Source organism: Nelumbo nucifera, chromosome 4 (assembly GCF_055504915.1).
Source record: "Nelumbo nucifera cultivar China Antique chromosome 4, China Antique-T2T, whole genome shotgun sequence".
Taxonomy (NCBI): domain Eukaryota; kingdom Viridiplantae; phylum Streptophyta; class Magnoliopsida; order Proteales; family Nelumbonaceae; genus Nelumbo; species Nelumbo nucifera.
Genome location: NC_142652.1, coordinates 22,593,054 through 22,614,933, shown reverse-complemented (window position 1 = coordinate 22,614,933; position 21,880 = coordinate 22,593,054). Strand labels below are relative to the sequence as shown.

The 21,880-nt window shown below is 41.2% G+C and overlaps 2 protein-coding genes and 1 long non-coding RNA gene across 3 annotated transcripts; 1 reads left to right on the top strand and 2 right to left on the bottom strand.

Annotated features, from left to right (window-relative positions):
* Window positions 1-1,114: 1,114 nt before the first annotated feature.
* On the bottom strand, window positions 1,115-9,235 carry LOC148792083 (uncharacterized). The gene is made up of 5 exons (XM_088902914.1): window positions 8,901-9,235; window positions 4,500-8,240; window positions 4,268-4,376; window positions 3,844-4,164; window positions 1,115-3,750 (listed from the first exon to the last, which is right to left on the bottom strand). Exons 2-4 carry the CDS (start codon window positions 4,559-4,561, stop codon window positions 3,886-3,888), a joined length of 450 nt encoding a protein of 149 aa, XP_088759040.1. The 5' UTR covers window positions 4,562-8,240; window positions 8,901-9,235; the 3' UTR covers window positions 1,115-3,750; window positions 3,844-3,885.
* Window positions 9,236-10,698: 1,463 nt separating this feature from the next.
* Window positions 10,699-21,617, bottom strand: LOC104597845 (putative U-box domain-containing protein 42). Its single transcript, XM_010259580.3, has 4 exons — window positions 21,053-21,617; window positions 17,738-18,988; window positions 16,833-17,142; window positions 10,699-14,974 (listed from the first exon to the last, which is right to left on the bottom strand). The coding sequence occupies exons 1-4, from the start codon at window positions 21,056-21,058 to the stop codon at window positions 13,404-13,406; spliced, it is 3,138 nt and encodes a 1,045-aa protein (XP_010257882.1). The 5' UTR covers window positions 21,059-21,617; the 3' UTR covers window positions 10,699-13,403.
* LOC104597844 (uncharacterized) lies at window positions 18,982-21,017 on the top strand. Its single transcript, XR_735260.3, has 3 exons — window positions 18,982-19,677; window positions 19,795-19,858; window positions 20,007-21,017. It is a non-coding gene; the product is annotated as an uncharacterized LOC104597844 (long non-coding RNA).
* Window positions 21,618-21,880: the final 263 nt, after the last annotated feature.

Here is a 21,880-nt window from a genome sequence, read left to right as displayed (position 1 = left end):
CAATCTAGTACCTACTGTTAAGTGGCATGTGAAAAGACACAAATGCCTATTTGTTGGAGCAAAACCCTCATAAAAAAATCTTGTTGTTATACTTCGGCGAGAAAGCCGAAAGTCCATCACTGGTATAGTAGATGGGAGATGGAGTTTTAGGAATCGGCTATGAAGTAAATCCATCGTCGCCAGTGCCATACGAAGTGGTGTTGAAGACGGGCGACAAATCGCCGACCGATTTCTTGATGGACTCGTTTGTCAGCAAAATTGGCAAAGGCGTCGAAACGTGGAGAAGGGAGACACAAGTCATAGCCTATGTAGCCATCGTCATCAAATGGGCGAGTGGAAGAGACCGATTGTGAATCCTCATTATCCTGATTGAATGAGTCAGAAAAGGTGAAAATGTTTGTTTTCCGAGATTCTGATGCGAGTCGACCACTGTTCGTTCATCCATTGCTATGGGCGGTGGGCACACCAATGAGGTGCGTTTTGTTTCACGTTACTTCACTGCTTCATTCACTCCTATAAACTAATTCTGTGGTCGGGTGTGGAATCCCCTTTTTCGTTGCCGCTGCTGTCTTCATCAATGGCGTTCTCAAATGGAAAGGATTGCCAATCATTCTATGCAAGAAAGGTTTTAATGTTTGTGACAGAGAATTTGGGCTCTGTTTTATTTTTAAGGGTAATTTTGATATTTTCAAAAATCTTAAATCACACGTGAAATATCACATGATATATATATATATATATATATATATATATAACTGGCAGTCTATTAACGACAAATACTAAATTGTGGTGTTTCAAAAATTTGGATACTAGATTATGACATTTTAAAGTTTGGAGACCAAATTATGAGTTTTGGTACCAAAGTAAGGATAGGGAATTTTCCCATTTATTTATATTGTATATATGTCCAATTTCGATCCAAAAACAGCTACACGTACGCCAAAAATACCACTTGTTGGACTTGAAGAACCGACGTACGTGGCATAGGCTCAAAGGCTTCCACGCCTGCCCTTCTCAATTCTCTGTTCATGGGACGTCTTTATCAATATTTTGAAACGAGGCTTTGAGTGCTTGACTCTTGGGCTTGGCTCCTCTCGACTAATCACGTGAGAGATGAGGGACCTTTTTGACGTGTCTCTTTCCTATTGGAAAGTGAGGGATGTGCCATGTGATTGTGCATGCGCTTTTGCAGTGGAAACTATAAGACAATATCCAGGACTAGTCGTAGAGTGTGTTGTTTGCAAATTCTTCGAAGCTAAGCTTCCAGCATGTAATCTCTATTGAGGAATACTGATGAGTGATGATGAGAAGCCGTCGCTCTATGCTCTATATATATTTATAAGCAAGAAGAAAGCTTCAGAGATGGAATTAGAACCATGCAAACCATAATGGAGATAGCAAAACAAGCTAAAGCCTTGATATCTCTACTTGCTAGAAGGATGCGCTCTTCTATAGAAGACCCACTTTCTCCAGAACACCACCTCGAAATGATGAAACACCAACCCATGTCCAACAACATGGTCAGCAGCAGCTCGACCAGTTCGGCCGCCATGATCAGTTCTTCAGTCCTTCCTGATAAGCAGCATCAACGAGAATTCTTGCTGGTAAAGACTATACTGGATTTCTGCTTTACTACGGCCATTGCTCTTCTGGCTCTATCCTACCAGACTCAGTTTCAGCTTCCCTTGTCTTTCCACGTCCTTTCTCTCTTAGTTTTACTCGCCTTCTCTTCCGCCTTTCTCAGTATGTTGCTTCGCTCCCGATTCCCCACTACCTCCAAAGTATTTGAGCTATTGAGTGTTGTCTTTGCCGTGGTTTCTTTCTTTTTGGCCATGGAGATTTCGCTTCCACCCAATCTTAAGTTACTGAGTTGGAGCGTTTGTGCCCTGTGCTTGGTACCCTTCTTTGTATACCATTTGATCTTTGGTATTTGATTGCTACTGAGCACTGCCCATGATAAAGATGTATGTACAGAACCACTCTTGTGAGTTGTAAATTTCTTTTATTATATATTCTTGATGAAACAGGGGAACTAAGGCTGTATTTGGTATGAAAGGAAAGGTGGGGAAACCTGTACACATCCTAAAAGATCAAGGATAGAGTGGAATGCAAAGGTTGGTCAAAGAAGGCATGGAAATGAATTGATCTGATAGCTTATTCTTTTTCTCTTTGCTAATACCTCTCTATGAGATTGTATGTTGGTTTTGAGTCTTTTTGACTACCCCAAAATAATGAGGACGAGGTCAAATTAGGAGTTCGTGAACCCACCAATCACAAACGCCCACGTCAACATGTTTAAAATCTATTAACTTTAACGGACGTTTAAGCTGTTAGTTAAAGAATCCGGTTGAACCGGATACAAAAAGACAAAATACTTGAAACACATTACACTATTCATCCTCCCATGCGTTCTCTTCCTCGGTTCCTCTTCTTCTTTCATGTGTTTTGATATCGACGATGGGCCTGGGGATGAGACTGATCTCAAGATCCAGACTCGAAACTGATGTCTTGGAATGAAGACGATGACAGTCCCTGCAATTGGGTAGGATTCAAACGCAACCCCAAAACCAACCGGGTCTCTGAGCTTGTTCCTGATGGATTCTCTCTATCTGGGCGTATTGGCCGAGGAGTTCTCCAACTGCACTTCCTTCGCAAACTATTCCTCTCAAACAACAATTTCACCGGAACCATAAACCAAGTCTTGCACGACTTGAGGGCCTGCGGGTCATTCATCTTAGTGATAACAGCCTGTCAGGACCAATACCAGATGATTTTTTCCCGGCAATGTGGTTCTTTAAGAGAAATATCCTTTGCGAGGAAAACATGTCAAGACAGATCCCACAGAATTTGGGCTCGTGTTCAACCCTCGCCACTCTTCACTTCTCCTCCAATCAGCTATATATCTGGCCTGTTGCCGTCTGGAATCTGGTCCTTGAATGGCCTTCGATCACTTGATCTTTCAGATAATCTACTAGAGGGCAACCGCTCATGCCTCTGTGGTTCTTCTGTCAACTGCTCATGCCCTGCCGTCCTTCTATGGTTCTGGTAATCCATCCCTCTGTGGTTCTGTTGTCAACCGCTCATGCCCTGTCGTCCTTACCAAATCAATTGTCCTTAACCCTAACTCATATTTTGATTCCTCTGGCATGGGTTCATTCTCTCCTAATCTCCGCCACAAGAAGATCATCCTCTGCATCTCTGCCCTAATTGCAATTGGTGCTGCCATCGTGATTGTCCTTGGTGTGATTGCTGTGATTGAAGAAGAAGAAGAAGAAGGAGGAGGAGGAGGAGGAGGAGGAGGAGGAGGAGAACGCATCAACTTGATTTCGTGCCGCCGTCGGTGGCTTCTGCGTTCAGTGAGATCGCTGGTTGCAGGTGGATCATGGATGCTTCAGGGCTGGGGGTTGGCGGAAGAAAGTATGGAGGATGAATGGTATAAGGTGCGTTTTTAAGTTTTTTTGTCTTTCTATGTCCGGTTCAACCGGATTCTTTAACTAACAGCTTAAACGTCTGTTAAAATTTGTAAAATTTAAGTACGCCGACGTGGGCGTTTGTGATTGGCGGGTTCACGCGTCCAGTGCACCTGTGGAATGAAATATAACTTAAACAATGCAGACATCCCATCTTTGCTGTTAGACTTACAATGAATAATATAGATTCCTTAAACAACTATAGAAGAGAAAATTGTAGAATGTCTCATTCAGACTCCTCTGACAATTTAACAGCCTCCTCTGGAGCTTGCTGTTGTTTCTGCAGAAGGGGAAACAAAACTTTAGTTTGCATATAAATCATACAAGAGCAGATTAATTTCTTATAGGATCAGAGAACCCAAAAAGATAATACCTGCAACCGAGTAGATATCTCAATGACTTCATCGATTGGTGCCTAGTCACCAAAGTTCCTCTCAATAAACTGGTAAGCAATGCCTCTCTTCCCACTACCAACTATAAACAGTCCACCCTTGATTTCACCTTCCCCTGTAAAGTTCTGCTCGAGTCCAGTAGCCTTAGCTCGCTTGTAATTCGCAATGGCTTGAGGATTGAAAACAAATCCTGTTATGAAGGTGTCCTTCATCAGCTTCCCGCTTCCAAGCGCCTTGAAGAAACCCATACCCTGATCATGGACTACGACACCACCCCAGAAGTGAGGCCAGAAGTCTTTAACCTGGTACCCCCCCCCCCCACAAAAACACACACACACACATAAAACTTGAATAAGAAATGTGGATCAAAATCAGCAACAACTCAACTTGAATCAGGTTAACTACCTCGGTATCTATGTGTTCATGAAGAACTGCAATTAGCTGAACCCCCAGTGCATCAAATATGGGTTTCCTTGCATAAAGCTGGTGAGCTTCGGCTCTGCACATGATGCACCTGTTTTTTTCCGTTTGACAGAGAAGAGCAATACCAACATAAACAGACCCAGATCATTCTAATGTTTTCTGTTTGCTATCATGTCAAGGTGGATGAGAGAGATAGAGAGAGAGAGAGAGTTACCCAGGGCGTCTAACACAGAACAGTACCACTGGTTTGTCACGCCATAGCTCTGAAGCCTTCATCGGTGGTGATGGTGCGCAATCCGGTTAGTCCTAGCTGTCAATGACCTTGCCTCTGAACGGAGCTGTGGGGAACCTGAAACAGAGAGGATGAGGAAGCTCCAGGGGAGACCCGGTGTTGAGGCTCCGAAGCTCAAGTTAGAATCCTTCAAAGGCAAGATGAAACCAGATAGCGCAGAGTTTGCATACCTTGTTCTCGGGGGGTCGGGAGCCTTTTATAACCACCTCGCGCACTCACTTCCAAGCTCTCTCAGATCGGGCATGATTATTTCTGAGCTCCTGCCAGTTCGGATGTCATCCTCTCTGGCTGGGCAGAACCGCCACTGCTCCCTTTGTTGGAGCCGTCTCTGCGATTGGTGAGGATGGTGGCAGGTGGCAGTGGCAGGAGGCCGTTTGAAATGCGGCTGTCAAGCGTCAGATCCCAAATCAGTCAGGTGCGCCGCCCTTGGATACGGACACCCTCGGTGTCAAGTGTGGTACATTCGGTCAGCCTGGCGTTCGGGAGGCGAAGTGTAGGAGTGGCGAGGCGAGATGAAGTCTTGAGTTCGGATAGGGGAGTGCCCCGAACTGCCATGAGGTGGGCCAGTTCGGGTCACTGCCTTGTGAGGCTCGAGCTCTTTGTAAGGAGCTCGGGCCTCCTAGTAGGGAGCTCGGACTGCTAGTTCCTTTGACACTCGTGCCTTGGGTGCGCTGTTTGTCCCGAGCTGTTTGATTTTGCCACGTGGAGTGATTGCGAGGTCGGGCCAAATCTCCCTTCATCAATTGCCCCCCACTCCCTGCGCTAAGGGTCCTGCCTTGGTGCGAGGAGTTTGCAAGGTGGCAGGTGGATTTGCCCTGTACTTTGAACTTTGTTTGACTGATGGAGCAAGGTGCGTTGTCAGGATTCCTGCCTGAACGCTGATAGACGTGACGGCGTGCGCTTTATTTCGAATTTTCAAAAAGCGCGCCGCTTGGGAGACGTGACAGCGGGCGTTTTCTCAAATTCGAGAGTCGTGCCACTGCCGCCTTTATTGTGAGGAGACGTGCGCTGGCATCCCGTCTGTTTCGAAAAGACGTGCACCGGTGCTGTCCGTTTCAGGAAGACATGCGCCAATCACGTCTTGGTTTCGGAGGACTGTGGTCAGCGTGACTGTGGGCCGTCGGATTGGCTTTGATCTGAGCCGTCGCTTCTCGGTCACTGTGGATATAAATAGCGGGGGGAGGGGACCCCAGTCGCTGTTACTTCTGTATATCTCGAGCTCGCGTCCAGGTTTCATCTCGCGTCCAGGCTTTTTAGTTCGCGTCCTAGGTTCCTTTTGGCCGTTCGAGCTCCTGTGGTCCACTCCAACCTCCGATGGTGGTGAAGGCTACGCACATGCACGATTCACTGGCCCTAGCGAGGTATATTTGGGACTGGAAAGCATCAACCTGGTCGTTGGGGTCAAAAGACCCATCATACTTGTCCAAGCGTGGGAGCTTAAAGTCTCTGGGCTTGGGGACTGCCAGGAGTTTTGATGCGAGGGGAGAAGGAACTGAGAGAATCGGGGCAGCTCTTACCTTGTCCGAGCTCGTCTCTTCCTTTCCTCTAAGCTCGGGCCGGACGCGGGTGGCAGTTCGGCCACTTCGTTGAGTGGGCCTGGTACTGGCGCTACTGGCTTCTGTGTTGCCGAGCTCCATGGGCTCGGAATGCCGGTAGTCTGCTACTATGGCACTAAACCGGTTCTCAGTGAGCGGGAACTCGGGCTTGGAGCGCCGAGGTACTGACCTCGCGGGCGAGGTTCCTGTCCCGCCTACGAGCTGCGAGTCGGGGGTGATTTTCCTTTCCCTTCGGCCTGGAGATGAGGCTTGACTGTTAGGAGGGTTCTGGAGCTGGGAGGTTTCTCCCCGATGAGGGCATCCACCCTGAGGGGAGGCCTTAACTTGCTTCGGGGTTGGGTGCCTCGGTGGAAGCAGTGACTGGTTCAAGGGTAGTTGGGGGAACTGCTGTTGATAATGATGTTGGGAGAGGTGGTGTTGTACTTAGTGCTGTTGGAGTTGATGTTGCTGGAATTGCTGCATTTGGGCCTGCATTTTCCGCATGCATTGCATTAGGTCGTCCTTCTGGTTTGGGCGGGTCGCCAGGGAGACAGTAGTTGGTTCAGCAAAAGTTGTTTCGATAGGGAATGAAGGAGGGATGTCCATGGTAGGAGGGTTCACGGGCGCCACTGTTTGAGGCGCATCCAAGCTGGGGATCCCATCCACAGGATGGGGGATGGTGAACTGTCTGATGCATACTACGGGGGCTTGGAGTCGTTCCCCGGTTGTGTTTGTCTCTGTGCCGCGTCCGGCGTTGCTGGAGGAAGCCATGAGTGTTGGGGTTTTTGGAAGAAGAGGAGGTTATGAGAGTTTTAGAGGGAGGATTTTAGAAGCGTTTTCCCACAAACGGCACCAATTGATGGTGCGCAATCCGGCTGGTCCTAGCTGTCAATGACCTTGCCTCTGAACAGAGCTGTGGGGAACCTGAAATGGAGAGGATGAGGAAGCTCCGGGGGAGACCCGGTGTCGAGGCTCCGAAGCTCAAGTTAGAATCCTTCAAAGGCAAGATGAAACAAGATAACGCAGAGTTTGCATACCTTGTTCTCGGGGGGTCGGGAGCCTTTTATAACCACCTCGCGCACTCACTTCCAAGCTCTGTCAGATCGGGCATGATTATTTCTGAGCTCCTGCCAGTTCGGATGTCATCCCCTTTGGCTGGGCAGAACCGCCAGTGCTCCCTTTGTCGGAGCCGTCTCTGCAACTGGTGACGATGGTGGCAGGAGGCTGTTTGAAGTGCAGCTGTCAAGCGTCAGATCCCAAATCAGTCAGGTGTGCCGCCCTTGGATACGGACACCCTCGGTGTTAGGTGTGGTACGTTCGGTCAGCCTGGCGTTCGGGAGGCGAAGTGCAGGAGTGGCGAGGCGAGGTGAAGTCTTGAGTTCGGATAGGGGAGTGCCCCGAATTGCCATGACGTGGGCCAGTTCGGGTCACTGCCTTGTGACGCTCGAGCTCTTTGTAAGGAGCTCGGGTCTCCTAGCAGGGAGCTCGGACTGCTGGTTCCTTTGACGCCCGTGCCTTGGGTGTGCTGTTTGTCCCGAGCTGTTTGATTTTGCCCGGTGGAGTGATTGCGAGGTCGGGCCGAATCTCCCTTCATCAGGTGGTGCCTTTGTTTTCACCAACTGCTCCATCCCAATTTTGTACTCGGGTGTATGTTTCTGAACTGAGATGTTCTCGATAGCAGAATAAGGAGCAACATCACCAACAACAAGAGGAGGTTTCACACAACCACATGCTCTAGGTTCTTCAGGCCCTGCAGCAACAATACCTTTGTAGATATGCCCTTCTTTAATCTTAATATCTGCCATAGATTGCTCGAATGATCCATCAAAATTTCCACTTCTCTTGACAGAGGGTTTCCCTACATTTTCTCCATGAGCACTTTCACTGTAGAAGGTGTGATGATTCTCTTTCTAGCAGATAAAGCATGGGAGGGGGGCATCAGGAACCCACATGGATTTGTTCGATCCAAAAAACGGGCAATGTGTCCTCTTTTCATGCCAAATTGAGAGGAAAGAACCAGACTACTTGTGCTAAGAAGCTCGGACAAAGACTTCCCAGAGGCTTCCAATTTATCTCCATATTGCATCAAGGCACGGTCATGCAGGTATGACCTTCTTCCCAGTGCATTCTAAATTAAAACCAGACAGGAGAAAAGGAAATCATGATCAGTTACTGTGTTTTTTTATCTGGAAAAATGTAAAAGAACCTATTCTTGTGAGCATATCATTTTCCTAAAGTACCAGAGTTTCTAGCAAGTAAAACAAGCATAATAACATGGAGAAAAAACATTACAAGATTTCTAAAAGGATTATGTGAGAAAGGGAACCGGAAAGGAAAAAAACTAGACAAGATTACAACTGAAACAACCAGACTTCAGAAACAACCAAAACATCAATGGTAAATTGTACTCGTGAAAAGAGTGGACAATGAATATTATATCAATTAATATCTTTAATTATAACCCAATAGTTAGATGATTCAAACTGAATGAATTCCTTAATGCTCTTAAAAAGAAACTTCCTTAAAGAAGAATGATACCCAGTCGAGTAGAGTTTTTCTTTCTAATTAGAAGTGAATGATGCTGCAGAGAAGATTCTTGTCTAAAACTCACAATCCAGAACAAGCGAATCATATATAGAATTAAGAAGATGACAGTTCTATAACCAATACTAGTTTCAAAAATTCTTTTTTTTTTTTTCAGGGAATAAACTAGCTTTTGCCAATCGGGTGATTGATAGAAAAGAATAATATACAAACATAGAATGACCAGTTTGTATTATAAATCAACCTTTTGTTGCTGGGTCATGTTTATTGCATCCATATCCTCCGAATTCATTATCTTCAGAGTAGGTACATCATCCCAGCCTTCTTCCAACAGCTTTGGAAGCAGTCCTTTCAGAACACCATTACCAACAAAATCCTCCATTGAGAAAGATGCCATCTTCGTTTCTTCGTGAAACAGAGAGTGAACCCAAATATTTGAACAAACTGAACCTTGCTACCGAAATAAATTCTAGATGTAAAAAAACCAGAAAGGCGCTGAATGCATAGGAAATTTGCAATTAGGAAACTTAAAGTATTTCCAGTCTTGACAATGTCAATTATACAAATATCTAGATTACTTGAGACTTCCTCTAATCTGGGAGAATTTTATATGGTAGTGGTTGAGAAGGTCTTCATGAGGGAATGAGTTGGCTTAAGACAAAGGAGTCAAGGACTTGCCGACTTGGCTTGTTTCAATTTGGCTAAGCATGCCAATTTAATTGAGGGTAAATTGCTGAAACCTCTAACCGTTGCTGAAACTTTCCTTTTAAGTTTGGTAATTGCAATCACCTCCCCTGAACTTTTTTAATATAATTGCAAGTAGACTTTGTTTATGAAAATCCTCTAATAAGAGGCATCAAAATGTCTATAATACCCATCCAGTAACTTTTGACCAAAATGTTTATTTTTCAATTTTTTTCTTATCAGTGGTTACCCCAAACCTTTCTAATCTCTTTTCCAAAATTGATTCATTTTCCAAATTTTCCCTTCATATTAATTGATTAAAGTTGCAATTTTAAAAACTCTTTTATCTGTTGTTGGTCATAAAGTTTGTATTTCTTTTCCTGTAGAAATCAGCTTCCACGATAACTATATAGTATTTTGGACATTTTTTTGTGGCTCTTATTAGAGGATTCTATCAAAGAGTATCTATTTGCAACTATGTTAAAAAGTTCAAGGGATGTAATTGTAATTACCAAACTTATGGGGGGAGATTTCAGCAACTTACCCTTTAATTTAATATAATAAAGCCAATAGAGTTTGGTGTGTATCAACTATCAAGTGGATTTAATTTTATTTTAAAGATACAAATATCTAGATTTTGATTGAAACAGAATAATTACACATAATAATTGTACCACCTTTTAACCTAAAAACTTAAACTATTAGTTTGTGGACTTGTGGACTAGTGTTTTTGAATTGCCATTAAACTGGACGGTTGGTTGGATCATTCGGCTCGGAACCATCCATGCAATTGGTTCTATTTTACCCTAAACCCAATCCTTGACCAAAAATCATTGAATTGGTACATGACCAGCTGACTTAGGCAGTTGAACCATCAATCCTTCCATGGTTTTTGACTTTTTTATTTTAATTATTTTTTATATTTTATTTTTTCAACTAAAACAAACCAATTGTTTCAACCAAACAGTCAAATCTTCAACCCAAAAACTGGTATCAGAACGGTTTCAGATCCGAATCAGTTTTAAAACCTTGTTGTGGGCCAATCTTATACATAATTGCTTTGACTCTCTTATCCCATACCATTCATTCATACTTGCATCCTAACAACATGTAATATAGTTAATTTGGTCCGAAAATGCAAAATGTTCTTATTTACCAGGGAGCCATGGTAAAAGTGGTAAAGAAAATTTGGTACGGTGAAAAAGTATTCATGAGACGTCAGAAAAGTTTGTAGCAGTTGCTCCTCTTCATGGGTGAATTGATCAACTATTTTTATGAGCAGGTAGTTCATGTTGATTTTTTTACGACATAATACTAATCCATGAAATTGAAAAGATTAAATGTAAAATTAGATTCGCAAACAAATTTCTTTTAGATAAGAGGTTTTAAAACATGTCGGACCAAGATAAAATATATTAATATAAATTAATAGTGAGTGAAATAGGTATTAGGGTATAATTGAGAACTAATTATAAGATTTAGAGAATGGAGATATATCACCATATCAATTCAACCTCTCTCATTATAAAGTGATGTATTTGGGAACATCTCCTGATGATGTTTCCAATACACGACTGGAACATGCTGTGGGACGTTATGGCCCCCTTGTGGGGGGTTGATTTGAACTAGTGATCATAGGACCAACAATGTTGTGTAGAGCTGATGAGTGTTGAACAGTTGGAGAAACAATTTCTTCTAGCCAGCGGGGCGGAGCTGGGATTTCCGGCATGGCAGCAGCTGTGGGCCCTCACAGATGCGCAGGCTGGTAGATGCGCTCGGCGCGAGTCACGTCATTGATCGATCGGCTGCAGCATGGCTCTGCTGCTAATTGTGCCGCCGCGACGTGTCCTAGGCCGCGTCAAAGGCAGCACAGGCTTGGCACGCTCCAGGGTTAGGACTGCAGCTGTGCATGGTTCCGGATTACAGGGCTCGACTCTTGGTCACGACAGGGCTTCTGATGATCCATTGGGATGGATCTTCGATTGGGGGTGAATGACGAATTCTGGGCGTCGGGTCACCTCACTCAATCCTACAGCGGAAACTCGAGTCGAGGCGCTGCGAGCGAGCGAAGAAGCACTCCTTGTAACCAAAACACAAACCCGCCGCCTTGTTCTGGACCACGCCGCGCCGATTGATACTGCCAGTTCAGTGAATGCCACCCCACCGATGGCCCTACTGACGTTCAACCGACGACCGGGCCTAGCGGTGCTTGCGGCTTACGGAGCTTACTCATCAAGGGGCGAAGGGGGTTCATGCATCGGCATCACGTAGGATTTCCTTCAACAAGAAAGGATTGCTGCTTTGAGTGATCACGCACGATAGAGAATGATGGAGGTGAAGTACTAGCCAGTTGGCACCTAGCAAAGTTCAAAGTATTGTTTTAGTTAAGGTTAAAAGTATTGATACGTATTATATGGGAGCTTCCCAATATGCCATTACAGGATGTATTGGGGTTTCAACCAGTTCAAGGGGTGAACGGACAAACCAGCCCCTTTGAACCAGATTTAAAAAAAAAAAAAAAAAAAAACTATCGATACTGCCCGATACGCCTCTACCGGCGTATCGATATTTTAACCTTGGTTTTAGTGTATAATCCAACTATCGTGCATTTCGAAAATTTAATTGCACGTTAAATCAAATTTCAATAAATCATATTAAAAAACTTACAAGATTCATTTACTTTTCATTGGTTCACATCTCACAAGGTATATTTCTTATTACAGACTTTAATAATGTAACATGTTGCTTTATAGTTAGTGCAAAATAACATTTCACAACAAAATAGTTAGTGCAAGATAACATTCCTTAATGCCATCATTCATTCCTTTAATTAAATAGCTACTGCAAATATAAAATTACGATTGATTCATCAACCAACTCTTTTTTTTTCATTCACAACCAGTTATTTCAATTCTAATTATAATGTTTATACTTATAAGCTCAACACAAGGAGACCTGGATATGGATTTTAATTCCAGATCCCTACCAATAAAAAAAAAACAAAAAAAAAAAAGATTCCTACCATCTTAGACATCCATTAGTCATCCTACTCAATCATCAAGACCCCTATCAGTAAATGGCCACTACTCTCTCAATTATTGAACAAGTAACTGAATTAAATTAGATGGACAAGTTTGCTTTATAGCTTAGGTTTCAAGAAAAGTGATAAAAATGCCACCCTTCAAAGAATTTTCAAGTCTTTAGACTCATTAGAAACGTTCCTACAAAAATTATAAACCCAAAGAAAAAACTAAAACCGACCAAAATTAGAAAAGTCCAAAAGTCACTGAACTACCAGTGGAGTAGGAGAAATTACAAGAAACATGATCTCTGGAATTACTTTCATTCTTTTCATAATTTCATTAGACAGAACTAGCTAGATTAAAAATCTGCTTACACAGGATCCTTCCATTAGTGCAATTATATTGCTTGGGATACTTCTACTGTTGTCAGTGATCAATGCTAACAAACTATGCACATATATATTGAAAAATGAGTATTTGTATTAGACATAAAAAGGAGGAAGAGGATCCCTCACCAAAGCTATACAAAAGGAGACCAGCTACTGAAGCCAACCAGGCCACCATCACAATGCAATAAAGCTAGCCGGGACTTTTAACAGAAACAAAAATTAATACCATACCAATGATAACAAAAGTGAGTACAATTAAAACTTAAAAGAATAAACTCCTTGTAAGCTCTTGACCAAAAAGTGATTTGATATTCTATCTTCCCTTTCAGCTGCTCTATATACAGACTTGAAGCTTTGAATATTGTGTTGTTTCTTTCTTGTCATAAGCACCAACTGATTGCAAATGGTAATATTCTCCATAAGATAGAACCTTTTTTGCTAAAACCACTAATCGACCACTCTGCCAGCAGGGATTGAAAGTCTTTTCAGGTCACCCACTGAATTCAAAATAGCTTCAAACAGTGGGACCAGAAACTATGAGCAACCCGGCAATGAATTAGCAGGTGGGATACAGATTCTTGGTGGTTCACACAAAGGCCTCATGTTTTATATTTTGATATAGGTTAGTGCAGTATACATGTCAAAACATCTTCAGAAATTGGGGATCTTATTCAAATGCCTCAAAATCTTCTCAACCATCTGCCTTGTATTCATGTCCCCGTGATGGAAAGCACTCAGCAATTGAGAACGCAGTAACTTATCCTCTGATATATCAGAAAGAGACTTATCCCCACCTTTTGTCAGAAATCTCTCAATCACCCAGAGAGATTTTTGTTGCAAGCCTTCTTGTCTGTGCTCCCTCAGAACATTCAAAACATGTTGAATGGCATTCATTCTATTCAACAAACTCACACTCTTGTCCACATCAACCTTGTCATCCAGCAACGTACGAATAGCTGACAGTGCAGCATCAACCACCTCAACATTTTGATGGTTTAAACAAGACAGCAGCCTCTCCACAGCCTTCGCATCAACTAAGCAAAAGGTGGCTTTTGAAGAACAAACCCCTCGATGAACTGGGCATGCTTGTAAACTCCTACCCTTTGATGGATGGGATGATAGAAACTTGTGTAAGTAGGACTTTGTAGGCTTGGATCTCTCAAGTTTTGGTGGTTTTGATAGATTTATTGATTCTGACGAAAGATTTTCCAACGCAGTTGCTGATAGTTTCTGTACTTCATCACTTTCCACTGTCATGAGTAGTTCTGTAAAAACTGATGTGAGGTTGAGGTTTATTGCCAGGAATAGTATTTGAGGTTCATATAGTGTAGTCGTAAATCTGACAAGAATACCTACTAGGCCTTCTAGGTATGAATATGCAAACTTTTTTGTTCTTGTTCCATTCCTTAGGATCTCATTGATTGTTTCTAGGATTGTGGGGACTGTGTTCTTGTGGAGGAGGGCTAGATTAAGCATTAGGTTTTGGCAGGGAAGCTTTGCTAGGAAGTTGGCTGAAACTGCATCTTTTTCAGTGATTTGATTTATTCCAGTTGGGTTCTTGATTAGGTTCTCTGGTTGACCACTGGTCTTGCAGAGTCTTTCAGCAAGTGTGTGGCCCATGTAGGGTGAGAGTTTCGTGAGAAATTTAATTGATGTGGTTCCAAGTTTATCATGTGGGGAGTTGACCAATTCAATTAGGTCGTAGCTAGCTTCAGTCTCTTTGACAACAGAAACAATGGTTGTTGTTGACTTACGAGACTTCATTAGGCATAGAAGGATTCTGATGAGGTTGAGATTGAGTTCATCAGGGGAAGAACTCTTCAGCATACTGATGATGCTGTACACAACATAGACTGATTCCATTGTGTGACCATGGGTGTTGACTTGGAGATTCTCTGGAGCATGACCAGACTCAAGTATGTTTGCAAGGATTGCAGAAGCTTCTTCCTTGGAATCCATGCACTGATTGAAGATTGTCCTTGTGAACAACTCTTCAACCACGATAGGCAGAGCACCAGCATTGACAAGTGTTTTGCTGTTTGGGTGGTACGATGAGATCTGAACTAGGGCTTTGAATGCTGCCTTCCTTCTTAGGGAGTTTCCACTTTGTACCATTTTAATCAGAACCGAAGAGGTTCTCTCTGCTGCGTACGTTCTGGTCTGCTGCTCAAGAAAAGTTTCCCCAAGGTAGTTTGCCATCTCTACCTGCATCTCTTCATTTCCTGTTTAAATTTATTTTAAGGAAATAGCAGTAGTTAGGATATTGTTTGATGCACAATTGAGTTGAAGCAGAGAAATATCAACTAGTCATACAACAACACTGTCCACAACCTCAGTTTCTTACTTAAGTGCCTGGTTTAGTAATGCATTCCTTGAGTACATAAAAGTAGTGCTACAGCAAATTTCGTTCAGTGTTGAAAAACAGACTAACAGAGCTTAATCTCTAACCCTCACAAGAATAGCAGCCTGGAGGCGTAGAGACATGAATCTATCTTAGAAAGCTTAAAGGGTTGGCCACTTATGGATTCCCTTAATCATCATTAGAAGCATTTCCATGAAAGTGACATAATTAACTTTTCAAGAGACATAACCCCTTTATCATGTAATGGATATAGACCTCCTAAAAAGGACTTTTTCTAACTAATCCAATCCAGTGATTTAAAAGGCGCACCTGAGGTGCACAATGGAGGCGCATTTTAGGGCATGTGCCTTGCCTAGGTGTTAGGCACAACACTTTCAAAAGGCACACACATGCGCCTGATGTGTCTTGCGCCTTAGCCTGTGCCTTTTTAGATTTTCATGCTTTTTTGTTTCATTCATCTTAAAAAAATATCTTCTTAAAAGGCAATTAAAATTATAAAATCATTATTTTTTGTGTGAGAATTAAAAATTTAAGACCCTAACATGGATTTGTTTGGGTTTGCCTTGAGGGGCTTGGTACAAAGGTGACTTGTAGAATCAGTAATACAATATGTTCTACATTACATTAGCTACTTAAAATAATGCAATTGAGGAAAAAAGAGATTGGGGATTTTACATGCTTGAAAATGTTTTATATGTTTGATTTTATTTTTTAATTTTCATTTGAATGTTCTTTACATGTCATGTTTATGTAATTTATTTTAGACAATAGGTTTTTTAAAACATTTATTTCAAAACTTAAGTTTATATTTCTTATTAATATTATGTTTAATATTTTCTGATTTTTTTGCAATTTGTTGGCATTTTTTGAATTTTCTGCAAGGTTCAAAAAATCAATACAATACGCCCCATATCGGGCATATCGTATTGTATCTTTTGGGTCCCGATATGCCTGTTTCCTGGTGTTCGGGACCCCACTATTTTCTAATGAAAAATATAGGTATTAAACTCCCCAAAAACCAAATTTTGAAAAAAAAAATAAAAAAATCATATTTCCGTGTGGCTCAAAGTACTGATACACAGAGGCGTATCGATACTTTGAACCTTGATTTTCTGACTTTCTTTTTTTTGGTTTTTTTTTTGTACTTTTATGTCTTGCTTCAAAAAGGCACATGCCTCAGGCGCAAATTGCCCCTTGCTTTTTTTTTTTTTTTTGCGCCTTGTGCTTTTAAAATACTGAATCCAATGATATAATCAAGCAGCAGTGCTATGATTGAAGGGGAAGTATGGGTATCACTTAAACTATACACTGCTACTGAGTACAGATGGCTTACGGATCCTTTATTCTCTTTCCACTTAGGAAAGATCAGTCCCCATAAGATAGGCATCAGAGCTCAAGAACTTGACTGAGACAAATGCAAGGAACATGCCTAATCCATGCACTATCTGTGAAAACCAAATGAACACTCTACCATAACGTACTCTGTAAATTTTGATGAATCTGAAAGAACTCTATTACATTCTCTTGAGCTGCAGATGCATATATCTACATCAGGGATCATGAATGTTAAGCTATCATATCAAAATTCTGACTGCCATTTCTAGGAAAACAGAAGCAGGAGAGGAAATCCAATTACATTTCCATGATCTCTGCACATGCAGGTAAGTAAAGAAAAAAAGATACTGATCATTATGAGAGAGGAAGAAGTGATGTCATACCTTCAATAAGGTGGTCTAATAGTGGTTCTAAGAGGCCATTATCTGCCATGCAGATAATATTCTTTGGATATTTTGCCAAGTTCTGTAGGATTTCATCTGATTTTTCTGCAGCAAATGCATCAAAAGACTTGTTGTATTTCATTATGATCAGCCTTGGAATGCCCCCGGTATCATATCCAATATTTTTGCAAAGTGATTCAATCCTTGAAAGCTCAAGCAAGAACAACAAAGATGCATGTTTTTCTGGAAGATAATCACTTGACAGCATTCTCATTGTTGTTGAAATTGCTTTTGTCTGTGCAATTGTATCCTACACAGATAGTGCAAAACAAACTAGGATGTGTTAGTAGGAAATAACTTTCCAAATTCAAGTTTGTTAATTTTTTTGGTTGATCAATCAACAATCCTGTTTAGCTACATAACATTCTTCTTCTTTCTGTACTGTAGAACAAAGATATGCGTCCTGGTAAACAGGAAAAGCTCAAACTACCTAGACAAGAAAATTAGGAACTTAAAGATAAATAGGCAGTGGAGGTTTTATACCCACACAATATCAACCAGTGGCAAGCTTGAAAAACTTTTAAAACTGTAGAGTGAACATATCATGCATAGCTCTCTTCTAAATGCCAGGTATATTGATCCCAACAAAGCCAATATTCCCATCTATCTTTGCAACTAAATGTCATAATTGAAGGGATGGCTCTTTATAGAAATTTGAAAATGGTTACTTCCATCTAATATAAAAGGTGTAAGAATAAATGTTTATACACTAAAATTGTAAAACTTGTATATTATATATCATATTATCATGTGTAAATAAGAACAAGAAAAGCACTTATTTAATCTACAAAATGTGTGCTGAATTTCATAAGGGGAAAATATGAGTTCAGGGGGGGAAAGTAAACCTTTCCCTCGTCATCTTTCTCCACCAGTAACCGTAATGTCTCCAATGTTGCACACCTAATGTTCCTGTCTTTATACTCCAGAAGCTGAGTAAGTAATGGTAACATTCCAGCATTACGTGCCTGTACTTTGTTCTGTTGTTTCCTCTGGCAGAGATGCTTCAAATCCTCTAATGCTTCAAGTATCATATTTTCTGAGCTGGCCAATGACAAAGCAACCCAAGCAACCTTGATCCTTGATGCTTCATTTCTTTCTTTCCATTCTTCTATTGCCTTCTTTAAAGCTATATTGGTTTTCACATTTCTACTTGCTAGTTTCTTCCTTGTTGTTGGGCAGATCACATCAGAACCATCTTCAAATGTATTGAACCACTCTATTATAGCCCTCCTCTCATATGTCACACCACTTCCAACTGTGACTGGGTCATCCATAATCTTCTGTGTAAGTGGACAGAAAAAGGCCTCATACAGAGGCTCAATGTAATCAGCCACTTGTGGCAATGTTTTCAAAGACAAGTTGCTACTGTTTTCAGAGATCAGTTGATTACTAGAACTCGTGCCTCCAGAGAATTCAGTGAGATTTTCTGTATCAAATGACTGAGGTTCATCAACATAAATTTCAACATTGATGGGGTAAAGGTCAGTTTCCATTGTTGTGGGTTCTCTCTCTGGTAAATGCTCCAAAGGCATAACCTGTACTGCTGTTTTGGTCTCTGATATTTCATTTCGATTAATTTCAAAGTGAATATTTTGTATCTCCTTTGAAAGAGGCCGGACCTGTATTACCTCTTTGGTCTCTGAGATTTCAGTTGGACTAATTTCAAACTGAGCATTTTGCATCTCAGTTGAAAGAGACCGTACTGCAGCTTCTGCATATTCTTGGCCCTTGAATGTTGAAGATGGTATTAAGCTCAGTCCTTCACCTATGTCTTTTACAACTCCCTCCAGCTGTTTTATTATGGTTTTGACTTCTGTATATGGAATAGAATGGCATTCAGTTTGGCATTTCCCCAGAAGATCCTTCACATGATTGATGCTTTTAGATAGATTATGTAAAATCTCATTTGCATTTGATGGGGTATTCTCAGTAGTCTGCAACACCATTATTGCTGGAGAAGTGCGATCAAGGTAGCATCCAACTTCCATGAAGTTCTCTCGTTCTATCTCTATACATACAACTGAGGCTGTGATTTCTGAAATGGATGCCAAGAGTGACTGACCAAGAATTGCACTTGGGCTTGTATTATCAACCAGCTGAAGTGGAGAAGATACAAACTAATTTAGTTATACAACAGCGTTATTCCCAAGTTTGATTTTACACTTCAAATAACTGGTTAAATCTTATACAATTTGGAGACAGACATGCATCTCCATATCACAAAGATTCAAAGATCCCTGAAAACTGACTCACAAAGAATATACCTGGAAATAGACAATAAACATTAAAATTTTATAAATTTTGTACATGTAATTGCTGAAAACAAGACATACGACAGGTTTTGTTGGAATGTGTCTGAGACATGGCCAAGGTTGAAACCCCTGACATTTGGCATAATAATCTCTTCTTGAGAGATGTTTTTTCAAATTAAAATATTTAAACTTTATATTGTCTGTTAACTTGGGTAAAACTCCAATGCAAGGGAAGAAAAATCTGCTGCAATTGTTGTTAGATGTGACCCCTGATGAAACACAGAGACAGCAGTTTTTGAAATAAAAAATCAAAGGATTTGTTGTCTTGAATTTATTTAAAACGCTGGTGTGTCCATATGTCATTGGGAGATGCATGCAACCATGGTCACAGAAGATGTGATGCAAGGTGGAGTACAGGGCTCATTTTGACTTGGTGAGTGCATGCATGGCTGGCCTAGAAGTTCCCTAACTAATGGATGGTCTGGATTGACCACAGGGTTCCTCCACATTGCAGAAACATGTTGGGTTGTCTGGTAAGATTTGCTGCTTGCTGTTATATGTGCACAAAATTTTCTTTGACCCTTTTCTATCAATAAGTTTTCTTCGAGCTTTCATCAAATGGGAGTGACTTTCTATAATGTCACGTGCAGGCTCTGTTCTGAGGAGCAAGAATCTGTTGATCGTCTATTTCTGCACTTTAGCTTTTCTTCTAAGGTATGGGCAAGGTAGTTAGGACTATTTGGAGTTCAGACATGCTTTCCTGAATCAGTGGAAGCCTTATGCTGAAGTTGGCATACCAAGGCTCAAGGGTTTGAGTAGAAGAGGAATTGTCTGGAACATGATTCCTTTGGCTTTATTGTAGGGTGTATGAGCTGAAAGGAATGCAAGAACAAAGAAACAGATGAAGAACCGGTGGCTAAGAAAGTGGTTGACATGCTGTATTCTTCAATGTCAGTTCATCAGTTAACAAGCTATTCAGGCGAGTTCCATATGATTCTTTTTTTTTTTTCTGACTTTGATACCCCTTTAAGAAAAACAGATGAATAGAATACAGTGATGGTATTAGTGTGATCTCCAATTGTACAGCTCCTCATTGTACAGGGGTACTGCTTTGATGCATTAATGAATACAATACCTTGCCTTTTCAGAAAAGTTCAAAAGAAAGGTTTTCACTGATCCTTGATAACCCTAGACCACAAGGATAAATTGGGGACTATCAAGGAACTTATGTCACGCTTTGTCTTCTTATCACTTTCTGTACACTAAACAAAAGATCAATGGTGCCGATACCATAACAAATTCCAAATTTGTTGAATACTTGAATTTGGTAAATTGCCATAACTTCTATGACTTTGGTACAAGTACTTATAATTAAACTAAAACAATATCAAAAGAGGAAAGTAGAATGATACACAACAAAAACAAAGCTGTCCTAACTTGACATATTTGCACAGGGTTGGGCTAAAATACAATAATCATGGGCAGCAAGCATCGTTTATGTTGCCTGGGTACTGTAAATTCCAAAAGCTGACAAAACGAACTTGAAATGCAAAAACCACAGACAGTAAGCAGCAATTATAGCACATCACAAACCCCTTAAAAAGATTAGGATGCTCCTTTTTTCTTTCTTTTTCCTTTTAAAGTGGATCGAAACTGGTGCTTTGGTTTTAGTTCTTCGACTTCTCAAGAAGCTTGCTGTTATGGGTTATCTTATCTATAATCTATATGTTCAAGCTGAACATGGTAAACACCTCGTTAGACAGGGACTAGGAATTCACTGAACAAGGACACCTCGTTAGAAGCTCCAATAGCTTCGCATCATATCTCCAAAGCAAAGCATGACCAAATTTTGTTTGCAAAACTATGAAAACATAAAAATTTCTTAAGGCAAAGAAGAAAATGGCTTACCGACATGCGACTGGAACTACTGCCTCAATTGATCTTCCTGCTGGGAGAATCGAACTTCCTTCCCTTAATCATGTTGAGGAAGCTTTCTTAGAGAAGATCATCAACCCATTAAAGCAGCCTGTCATTCATAACCTCTAACCTTCATTTCATTTTCCCATTCAAAGTGACTGACATCTCTTGTTGCAAAAGTCAGTAGTCGGGTCGTTCAGATTTTTGAAGTCTTCCTCCCATTAAAGTAGCGAGACTGCGAGACTGCGAGACTCCCTTCTAAACGACCCATGAATCTTCAACTCAAAATGGGTCCATATGTTTCTTTCGACACGCTCCATTCGTGGGCTAGTTCCTAGTTGGCATTCTTGGAGTGATTCAGAAATCTCTCCTGCTAGACCCATTACTCGATCAGGGGACCATTTCTTGTCATAACTACCTCCTCGGTACGGTAGAGAATTCAAGGAACTGACTCAATCAGATCAGCTCCCAGAACACACTGGAAGAGAAGTTATTGAATGATCTTCTTGTTTCTAATTCCATGGCTCTTGACATCTGTTCAAGAAATTTCACATCGGCTGCACCAAGGGTTGTACAATAGTTTTTGTTGACTTTTTAATGAAGCATGGACAGGCTAGTAATAATCCAACCAAAAGTCAAAATCGTCTTAAAGTTTTGAATTAAAAAATTATAAATGGAATCGTGTATTCGTGTTCGTGTTCAGGTTTTATTGGGTAGTGGCTAGAATTTGTGGAACGATGAATTCTCATTTGAGTTTTGTTCAAGATATCTAACTGCAACTCTGAAAGGTTGGCCCATTCAATAAGGAAAACAAAAACA

What these genes read in the sequence shown, in the direction of transcription:
- LOC148792083 (XM_088902914.1), bottom strand. Translation starts at nt 4,561, where the DNA reads ATGAAGGCTTCAGAGCTATGGCGTGACAAACCAGTGGTACTGTTCTGT. An exon ending in TTCTGTGTTAGACGCCCTGG is followed by an intron (nt 4,377 to 4,499) that starts GTAACTCTCTCT and finishes GGAAAAAAACAG; the next exon opens with GTGCATCATGTGCAGAGCCG. An exon ending in ATGAACACATAGATACCGAG is followed by an intron (nt 4,165 to 4,267) that starts GTAGTTAACCTG and finishes GGGGGGTACCAG; the next exon opens with GTTAAAGACTTCTGGCCTCA.
- LOC104597845 (XM_010259580.3), bottom strand. An exon ending in AGAAAGATGACGAGGGAAAG is followed by an intron (nt 17,143 to 17,737) that starts GTTTACTTTCCC and finishes CTATCTGTGTAG; the next exon opens with GATACAATTGCACAGACAAA. An exon ending in ATTAGACCACCTTATTGAAG is followed by an intron (nt 14,975 to 16,832) that starts GTATGACATCAC and finishes AAATTTAAACAG; the next exon opens with GAAATGAAGAGATGCAGGTA.